This window comes from Trachemys scripta, chromosome 2 (assembly GCF_013100865.1).
Source record: "Trachemys scripta elegans isolate TJP31775 chromosome 2, CAS_Tse_1.0, whole genome shotgun sequence".
Taxonomy (NCBI): Eukaryota; Metazoa; Chordata; order Testudines; family Emydidae; genus Trachemys; species Trachemys scripta.
This window is the reverse complement of record NC_048299.1, coordinates 265904523-265915265: the sequence shown is the minus strand read 5'-3', so window position 1 is coordinate 265915265 and position 10743 is coordinate 265904523. Positions and strand designations below refer to the sequence as shown.

Genomic DNA, 10743 nt, shown 5'->3' with positions numbered 1-10743 from the left:
GGGCGGGAGGGGGGGAGCACTTTGCCGGTCCATGGGCCTCTCCTCCTCCTCCTCCCTGCGCTGCGCGGTGCCAAGCCAGACATCACAGCGGCGTGGCTGCACCTGCTAAAAACCAACCGGCGGCAGAGCCAACCAGCCCGCTTCCCTCCCCCGCCCAGCCCTGTGCAATAAACCAGCCCGGACTCGCGGCATGCAGCAGGGGACCAACCCGGCTCTGCCAGAAGCGGCCGGCGCGCCAGGCATGGGGCGACCCGGCCCTGCCACCCTCCGCTAACCGCCCGCCTCTCGATGTGACACTCGCCCACCCCGGCACCCCCTCCCGCTCCTCCCCCGCCTCTGCCCCCCAGCCGCCATGGAGCTCTCCGAGGTGCGGTGCCTGAGCGACAGCGAGGAGCTGTACACCATCAACAGGACCCCCCCCTGCGGCGGCCGCGCCAGACCCCAGCGCCTGCTGTGGCAGACCGCGGTGCGCCACATCACCGAGCAGCGCTTCATTCAGGAGCAGAGCAGCAGCAGCGGCGGGAGCAGCAGCGGGGGCAAAGCCCTGGGCTCGCAGGACTCCTGCTGCCCCAACCACCACCCCTACCCCCCGCGGCGCCCGTCCGAGCGCCACAACAACGGGGGCACCAAAGTCTTCCCGGAGCGCACCAGCAGCAGCGGGGACCTGGGCTTCCTGCACCTCGACTGCGCCCCCAGCAACTCCGACTTCTTCCTCAGCTGGGGCTACACCTACCGCGGGGTCATCTTCCCCACGCTGCGCAACGCCTTCAAGTCCCGGGACCTGGAGCGCCTCTACCAGCGCTACTTCCTGGGCCAGCGGCGCAAGTCCCAGGTGGTCATGAACATCTTGGACGTGCTGACCAAGCTGACCTTGCTGCTGCTCCACCTGACCCTGGCCTCGGCCCCCATGGACCCCATCAAGGGCATCCTGCTGGGCTTCTTCACCGGCATCGAGGTGGTGATCTGTGCCTTAGTGGTGGTCAGGAAGGACACGACCTCCTACACCTACCTGCAGTACAGCGGGGTGGTGACTTGGGTGGCCATGGCCACACAGATCTTGGCCGCTGGCCTGGGCTGTGGCCTTCTGGGCGACGGGATCGGCTACGTGCTCTTCACCCTCTTTGCCACCTACAGCATGCTTCCACTGCCCCTCACCTGGGCCATCCTGGCTGGGCTGGTGACCTCCCTCCTGCAGCTCGTCATGCAACTGGTCATCCCTAGGCTGGCAGTGATTTCCCTCAACCAGGTACCCTCTTCATAACGTGGCAGCCAGCCTGCACTTCTGCCCCAGGATGTGCTGGGGAGGGGGGTATAATAGCCCTTGCTTTCTTTAGTCATTGAAATGTGTGTCACTGGGAGGAGAAGGACAAAGATAAGAGACATTGGTTGAAGTAGGAAAGCCCCCTAGGAGAGGGAGCATGGTCTGGTTTAAGCGCCTGAATTAGGGCAAGGGGGATGTAGAAGTGGGTTTGCTGAATTCCGCCCCTCCCCCCACATATCTCACTGCTGCCCCTTGAAACACTTTTTTGGGGAGAGAGGGGGGGGGAGTTGGGGCACCCTGTCACTTCTCCCCTCCTCGGTTCAAGCACTGAGCCAGTAGTTAAAGCACAGGGACTGGGAGGCAGTCATGCTTACGCCTCTTCCCAGCTGTGCTCTGATCTATAGCAAATCACTTCACTTGTTTGTGCCTTTTGGTTTCCTCACTCTCAAAATTATACCCTACCTCCCAGGGGTGTTGGGTGTGTGGAGCACTTTGAGATGCTGGTGTGGAAAGTGTTGTAGAAAAGTGTGCAATGTTATTAATTACTTTCTTTTCTATAAGAACATAAGAATGGCCATATTGGGTCAGACCAATCGTCCATCTAGCCCAGTATCCTGTCCTCTGACAGTGGTCAGGGTCAGATGTTTCAGAGGGAATGAACAGAACAGGGCCGTTATTGAGTGATCCATTCCATGTTGTACAGTCCCAGCTTTTGTCAGTCAGAGGCTAGAGACGCACAGAGACTCTTGGCTAACAGCCGTTGATGGACCTATCCTCCATGAACTTATCTAATTCTTTTTTGTATCCTGTTATAGTTTTGGCCTTCACAACATCCCCTGGCAATGAGTTCCACAGGTTGACTGTGTGTTGCATGAAGAAGGACTTCCTTTTCTTTGTTTTAAACCTGCTGCCTATTAATTTCATTGGGTGACCCCTAGTTCTTGTGCTATGTGAAGGAGTAAATAACACTTCCTTATTTACTTTCTCTCCACCATTCATGATTTTATAGAGCTCTATCATATCCCCCCTTAGCAGCTGCTTTTCCAAGCTGTAAAGTTAACCTCTCCTCGTGTGCAGTGAAACGTCTGAGGCTCAGAGCTGAAGCCCATTGAAATAATGGAAAGACTCCCACTGAATTCAAAGGGCTTTGGATCCAGTTCTTAGGCAGCCATCCAAACAGTCAAACCACCCAACATTGGTTTGCTGGTAGAGGTGGGTCTCCCTGGGTCAAACAGAAGTGCACTGGGCACTTTGAAGGACTCACTTAGGACAGGGAGTTTATTGCCTGGTGGAGGTTGTGTGTGCTGTTTTCTGGCTGACAGACCCCTTGTGGGACAAGCTCGGGCACGAACGGGAGCTCGGTTCTGAAAATGTTAACTGCGTAGGGGCAGGAAGGAAGGATAGAGAGAGTAAATTAAGGACTAATATTACTTAGCACTCCCATAGCCCCCTTTGTCCTACAATTTCAAAATCACTTTACAAACACTAATGTACTAAAAATTGCAACATCCCTGTGAAACTGAGAAATCTGACATTTTGCTAAGCTTTTTTCTCCCACTCACTGGGCAGCAATGCAGAACTCAGTCATTTAGATGCTCCTTTTCCCCTTTCTAGAATGTCATGGTTCTGTGCTCCCAGTATTTCAGATCAGCTTATCATGTAAATGTGACTGACTAAAGTGGAAAGGGGAGGCAAGGGGGGAGTTTTCAGCCAGAGGAAAGCACAAAAATAGTGTCATTTTTCTTATTTGGAGAAAGTATCTAGCCTCATTTGTGTCTTCTGCTGTTGTTGCCACATGACTGTAAGAGACATGCAAGTAGAAGGTGTGCACGTTCTTACACTAGGAGTTTTGACTAGATGGGTCTCCTGGCAATCAGATGCCTCAAACCGGTCTCATGGCAGCCAGTTGATTCTGCTTATGTCCTTTAGTACTACAGCTATTCCATTTCATTTATTTATCCTTGACCTGATGGTCACTGTGTGCACCTTTAGGAGCCTTGCTTTATTTCTGATTGCACTCATTTACTGTAACCGCTGGTCTGATTGGCTGCCTTTGCTTGTTAATGTCAAGGCTCTTTATGATTTAGATACAGGAGTGTCTTACTTGGTGTTAGCTGTTAGAATATGAACTAGTTGTGCTGTACTGTAAAGTCTTCGCTGCATAAAATTAAATATGTTACAAAAAGGAGTATTTATAACAATCAAAATAATAGTCTATGGCACGTTTTCAAAAATTCCCGATCCAGTTACACTTACAGAAATATACTTCCATGATCTTTTTTTGTTATGAGTAATACTGTGTAATCTGCTTCATGCATTTCAGTGCAGCTAATTGATCTTTTTTGGGGAAGGGGAGTCATTCATAACATAGACATTTCATAATATAACATTCATAACATAGACTTGGGAGAGATACCAATTATCCCTTCTATTTGATAGCACAATACCTAGTCAGTTATATGAATGAAATGCTATTGAACCGTGCAAAATGATAAACTACTTGCTATATGATTGTCTTTATGAACTAAAGATATAGAACCGGGTAATATTCTCCACACTATTCCTTACGTGGGTGCTGTTTTACACCTTAACAGATCCAGTTATTTAAACTATCAAATTATAAATTGCTTCAGCACTTTTTTCTCCACTAGAATATTTGATTTGACCTGATCCTCCACCTCCCTGCCAGTGGAAAGGATATTAACATTTATTTGACATTTCACTTTTTTTCTTCTTTCTTCTCTTTTTCTTTCCACCCCCTTTGTCCCCCCACTAAGCATTCTCCTGATTTAAGGGAATATAGAGATATATACGAGTATTATAGCTCTCCCTCCCCCCCCCATCAAAAAAAATGTTTCAGAGAATACATAGTTCAGACTATTTTATTTTCTGATCTTGTATTCAACTGGAGGAGGAATAGAACAGTAAGTAAAGCCAGCAGCTGGCAGGCGTGTGACCTCTATTGACACTGGGCGCTCTCCTCTGGCTTTTGGTGCTGAACATCCTTTGCCTTTTTATTTTTGGATGTAGAACATTTTCATTTGGCTCCCTCTTGTGGTTTCTTGTTACTTCCAATAGCAGCTTCTCTCATCTCCCAGCTTAATTTGATATTCCATAGGCTTTCACTCTGCCAGTCCAAATGGTGGGCATGATCCCGCCAGGTGCTTAGAAACTCCTGCAAGGCACTGAACGCCCTCAGCTCCTGTGAAGTAAATGAGAGTTGGATGTGCTCAGTACCCCCACAGAATTGGACCTAATGTCTACATGATAAGGCATAGTTTAGAATAAGTTTTCTAGTACTGCACTAAGACGCAATCAGGTACTGCACTAAGACAATGAATTGTAATTCAAATCACATTATCTACCTTGTACACTGTATTGATTTCTTGCATGGTAAAGTGAAGGAACAGGAAACCATTAAACAATATTCATTGCATAGGGGCAGCACATTATAAAGTCGTGGTGATATGATGGCTGCCCTATCATGTAGTTTAGAATAACTCGTATTGTTATTCTTATCATGTCCACAATATACAAGGCTCTGTACACTCACATGGGAAGATACAGCCCAAAGGGTCGCTTTGCACTGTTATAGCCATTTCCCTCTGAGGCTTTCAAAGCATTTTAAAATTATTCATGATTTAAGCCCCATAACACTGTCAATATTATTTTACAGATAGGTGCAGATAGTTTAAATGACTTGCCCAAGGTCGTACATTAAGTCTGTAGGAGAATTCAGCTATCCTGATCTTCCAGATAAAACTGTCTCTTTTATCATATGGTTTATTTTACCCAGGTTGTAAACATCAGATTCTCTGACCCGTGACTATCTAATAATATTACATGCAGTGTTGTTGCAGCTGTGTTGGTCCCAGGATATTAGCGAGACAAGGCAGTTGAGACAATAAAAGATAAAATAAAAATAAAAAATATTACCTCACCCATGTTGTTTCTCTAATAATGTTATGGAAGCTGTAATAATTTAGCCATCTGGATAGACAGGAAGGTGTGTAGGTACCTACATTAGACCAGCTACATGAATTAAAATATGCCAGGAACGATGGAAAAGACAGAAGGTGAAATTCTGAGTTTTTGTGGAATTAGAAGTTTTTCCATTGACTTCAATGGGGATTTCATGCAGGGAAAATATTGCATAGAGTACTGAATACAATAGCATGGTCTATAGCGTAGCTAGTTCATTAGCTTATCCAGTAGTATCCATGTGGACAATGGGTCTGTTCTTTTCTTACTCATACTGGTGTAAATCAGGAGTAACTCCATCAAAATAATGAAGTTATAGTGGTATAAGAGGGAAGTCAAATAGCATGTGTCCTGTTTTCTCTTTATCCTAATTAATTAAATTTGTTATTGAGAAGCATATACTCAGATGCAGCTGAAAGTCTTCAGTAATATTGAACATCAGACGCACAGAGCTTGCCTTTTGGGGTAGCTGTGGTTTTTGTTATTGAAGGCACACATTTTAATGCATATAAATATTGCCCACCGTTCACCATTTTCTCCAGTAGTCATTTTCAAGAGGTTATGTGAATTTTCCTCCACTGCTTTTCCAAAATATTATTTAATCTATGATTTATTTATAGCACTTCCAGGGGGAAAGGAGAGGAGGGGAGGAAAAGAGAGAGAAGTGCAATGAGAAATGATATGAAGAAAACAAAATTAGATCTACTCAGGCCCAGTTCTTCAAGATGCCCAGCACCTCTTGGAAGATTCTGAGAATTCTCATCTTCCATTGACTTCCAGTTGGGAGTGGTGAGAACTGTACAGGCAATGTTGAAAGCCCACAAAGAGGGTCTGATCCCGTAGTCCTGGTGAAGGCAAAGCTTTTGTTGACTTCCCTACAAATTTTCCCTGAGTAAGGATTGCAAGATCAGCCTTAAAGTCCTTACCTCACTAAAAACATAACTCTCATTTTTATATGCTTTTTATTTTATTCGGTCAGCTTCGGTGAAGTTTGCTGCAGACATTCCTATAAATGAATTCCCAGAGAGTGTCTGTTTGTATTGTATTTATGATTGTATTTTCCTCTATTGGATTACAAAATATAAAGAGTAAATTATCTGCATCAGGAATATAGAGAATAAACAATTCACTGCATTTTATATTAATATACAATACAGGCAGATGATGCCATAGATATGAATTCTGACAGGCTGCAAGATAATCATGTAAGCCATATATATAAACTGGATTTTATGCTCCACACCTGCAACCATTGCTCACCTAAGACAATGAGCCTACCCATGTGAGAAATAGCTACTCAAACTGATGGCTTGGAGGATCAAGTCTAAATTATGTACATTAAACAGGGCTTTTAAAAAGAGTTAAGGAACACTACTAAGATTAGTTACACCTGAAATTTGATCCTTCTCTTAATAAATCTCTTTGCAGAGGCTATGCAGTTCTTTAGATTTATATGGGTTGGTTTTTTTCCAGACATGTTTCAGAGTTATAAAAAAAAGATAACAAATGGCAACCTTACAATACCAAACTAGTATACATGTGTAACAGGGCTAAAAGATTTTGTAAACACATTTTACCTTCATTATTTCCAATAATTTATTGTTGATATCAGTGTGGGAATTTTGCCAAATACCTTGGCAGTATCCTTTAAAATATTTTAGTCTAAAATAGTTTTAAAGACCAATTGAAACGTCAAAAAACGATTAAACTGTTTCACTCTTTAGCCGTAAAGCCTCCTTCATAGCACAATTTACTGTCAAGTTTTACTGCCATTTTTTACCTGGGGTGACTTATAAACTGATTGTATTTTTTTAGATTGGATTATGAACTTGTTTCTTTTTATATCCCAATGGGTATCAGTGGGTCAAAGCATAATTAGATTAGAACTGGATATACTTTTCTCTGGAGCAGCTGCAATAATGTGCTACATAGGACAAATGCATTAGTCATATTTACAATTTGATGATTAATTGCATTTTGAGAGTTCATCAGAAATGGAGTAATCCAAGCAGGAACATGGATGAAGCCTGTTTTTATCACTGAGTTTTATCACTGAGTTTCAGACAACAGCAGACTAGTGCACTTGCCTTCAGTGGAGGTTAGTATGATCATTTTGATAGAATATTGTCAAAATCGCTCGGATGATGATTTTTTCCTCATGATCAAAACATGGGGATGTGCTGGTTTGGCCAAAATAGCAACTTCCAACAAAAACCACTTGCCTGCTAGCATAGTGCACCAAGGTAGTTATTGATCATGAATGGATTGGGTTGGCACGAACCTTTTTCAGATATGCAAGAGATTAAAGGAGGGTAGCATCCCCATACTCACTCCTGTATTCTTGCTTGCCAGCCTGTGAATCTGGCCATGGCCTGGAAGGAGGAATAGCTGCAGCTATTCAACTGATACTTCCCCCTGTAAGCAAGTGGGAGGAGAGGAGGCCCTGGGGTGGGAGGAGTTTGGGCTCTTCACCCATTGCTACAAGAGTAGTTGGCAAGGCACACATTGGGGTAAGCTGCTGTATGGAATGGGGTGAAGTAACTTGTTTCCAGACCAGGAGAGCATGGTTCTCTGAGTTATTTGGTCTGCTCCTGGTTCAGTATAGCTACCTACTCAGGGCAGACTGTAATATTACAATCTAGCCCAGTGCCAGGGGCACATATGCAAAATATATCATTTATTTGTACAATGTATACTTGAACATTTACAGATCGATTCCAATCTCAGTTACACTGCTGTAAGCCAGGAGTAAACGTGATCAGTCTGGCGTGTAGGACCTGAACCAGAGAGATGCTAACACTCCCAATACCCATTGATGTGCTGGCATTCAGCATAACTTGGAGCCATGCCCAAAGGGGTCTTGCTAGGTGCTGAATGAATGGAAGGCACTCAGCAGTTTGCATAGGGACCTAATTAAAGCCCATTGAGGTTAATGGAAAGACTCCCATTGACTTCAGTGAGCTTTGGATCGGAGTCTAGGATTGATTTTTACCGAGGAAAACCAGCACGATTACTCAGCATTTCTACAAAATGTTACAAGTACAATTCCAGGTTAAAGCACTGATTTATGCTTGGAAACCTGCTCATTCTGCCATGTATTGGTTTGCTCTGATTTCAGTCATTTGGAATAAATTATGTCAATCTTATCTTTATAAACACCTGAATCTGTATCTGATGCTGCTGCTGCGCTGCTGCCTAAACTACAAGAGAGCAAACAAAGAAGCCAATACCATGTTGCACAATGCAAACTACAGAAACATACTGTCACCCGCTTTCACAATAACTTTGCATCATGCAAGTTTTGTTTATAAGCAACTATTTTAAGAAGTCCTTGAATTTCATTGGCATTTCGTTTGCCAGCTTCTCCTGCTGCAGGGTTTCATACAGTTAGCCTAGCAGGAAAGACTCAGACTTTAAGGCCAGAAGGACCATCATAATCTTTGCAAGCCACAGACCCTCATTCACCCAGCCCATAACCACTGTCTGAGTTACTGCAGTCCTTTTGTTCTTGACAAATCTATGCTGGCTATTCCTTATAACACTATTATTCTCTAGGTGCTTACAGACTGATTGTTTTTAATAATTGAGAGGAGGGCTGCTGAGTAGTTTAATTAACCACTACTGCAGTGAGGCATTCTGAGAAACCACTGAAGCATTTAAGTGCAGCAACAGCCATTTTATCAGCTACTGCAAAAAAACTGCATCCCTTGCACATAATCCAGAGGGTTTGGGGCTTTATTTGTTTGTCTTCTCATCCTGGTGCTCTTAGTATTAATTTAATTAATATTTTCTACCAGTTTCGAATTATGAATCTGAATGCAAAGTGAACGTGAGTTTCATGATTTGATCATTGTATCTACTGCAATTTTTTATTTTTTACCTGATTTTTTCCCATTGTTTTACAACTTCATATGCCAAAGTATGTTCTTTTCCTTAGACACCCTACATTGTTTCTAAATGCATAGTCCTCTTGGAGTTAGAGGGTACAATCCCAATTTACTAAATCAATGGGAGCCTCTAATTGGGCCAGGATTTCACCAAGAATATTTCTGATTTTTCTAAACAAGGGCGGAGAGAGAGAGAGAGAGAGAACTGCAGTATTTACACAAAAACAACTAGGAGTCCTTGTGGCACCTTAGAGAGTATTTACAGAGATATCCTAGTTCATATTGTTAGAAAAGATTTGCATCACCGACACATTATTATTCCTCCTTTTCTCCAATCTCTGCTGATTTACTTAGGTGGTCAGTTCTTCAGGGCAGGCACTATCTCTTTGTTCTGTGTTGATCCATGACTGGGGCCTGGAGGCACAACCACGCACAAATAATTAATAATAATTTGGTAAGTCTTTCCATGAATAAGAGACATAGCGTGGAAAATTATTTATAAAATACTGTCTACCTTAAATGTGCAACAAAGAGATTAATTAAAGAAACAACTATTTGTTTTCCCATCTCTGTTACTCAAACAAATGAAGAAGATCTATATCGTATGTGATTGTCTTTGTCTTATGTATAGGGCCCTACCAAATTTATGGCCATCAAAAATGCATCACGGACCATGAAATCTGGTCTCCCCCCATGAAATCTGGTCCTTTGTATGTTTTTACCCTATACTATACAGATTTCACGGGGGAGACCAGCATTTCTCAAACTGGGGGTCTTGACCCAAAAGGGAGTTGCAGGGGGTGGCAAGGTTATTTTAGGGCAGTCAAAGAATTGCCACCTTTACTTCTGCGCTGCCTTCAGAGCAGGGGCGGGTCTATATATTTTGCCGCCCCAAGCACGGCAGTCAGGAGGCTTTCGGCGGCATGCCTGCGGGAGGTCCGCTGGTAACACGGATTCGGCGGCATGCCTGAGGGAGGTCCGCCAGTCCTGCGCCTTCGGCGTACCCGCCGCCGAATTGCCACCAAAGCCGCGGGACTGGCGGCCCTCCCGCAGGCATGCCGCTGAAGGCAGCCTGACTGCCGCCCCCATGGTGACTGGCAGGCCACCCCCTGCAGCTTGCCGTCCCAGGCACGCACTTGGTGTGCTGGTGCCTGGAGCCACCCCTGGGTGCCACCTTCAGAGCTGGGCGCCTGGCCAAAAGTTGCCACTCTCCAGCTGCCCAGCTCTGAAGCAAGGCCAGCTCCAGGCACCAGCCAACCAAGCACGTGCTTGGGGTGGCACCTTGTGAGGGGCGGCCAATCTTGAGGTGGCGGGGGGGCGCTTGGAGTTGTTTGTTTGTTTGTTTGTTTTGTTTCGGCGGGGCGGCGCTCGGGGTATTATTATTTTTTTTTTTTTGGTTCGCCCAGGCGGCGCTCGAGGTTTTTTTGTTTTGTTTTTGTTTCGGCGGTGCGGTGCTCGGGGGGGGGGGGTTTTGGCAGGGCGGCGCAGCGCTCAGGGGGGTTGTTTTGGCGGGGCAGGGTGGCGCAGCGCTCGGGGTGTTTCGGCAGGGCGGCACGGTGCTTGGGGGCGTTGTTTCAGCAGCGCGGCACTCGGGGGGTGTTTCAGCAGGGCGGC

At 45.0% G+C, this 10743-nt stretch overlaps 1 protein-coding gene and 1 long non-coding RNA gene across 3 annotated transcripts in view; one reads left to right on the top strand and one right to left on the bottom strand.

The window, feature by feature from the left end:
- Positions 1-352: 352 nt before the first annotated feature.
- Positions 353-10743, top strand: part of ADCY8 (adenylate cyclase 8) — a 177361-nt gene continuing 166970 nt past the window's right edge. The window contains exon 1 of one of the 2 annotated variants that reach the window (XM_034763626.1): positions 353-1246. In XM_034763626.1, the coding sequence (XP_034619517.1) occupies positions 353-1246 (894 nt within the window). The remainder of the gene's footprint in view (positions 1247-10743) is intronic. The other variant, XM_034763627.1, reaches the window with a different exon arrangement.
- The window catches only part of LOC117873820, a 49886-nt gene continuing 43369 nt past the window's right edge, over positions 4227-10743 (bottom strand). The window contains exon 3 of the long non-coding RNA XR_004644816.1: positions 4227-4463. This is a non-coding gene — a long non-coding RNA (uncharacterized LOC117873820). The remainder of the gene's footprint in view (positions 4464-10743) is intronic.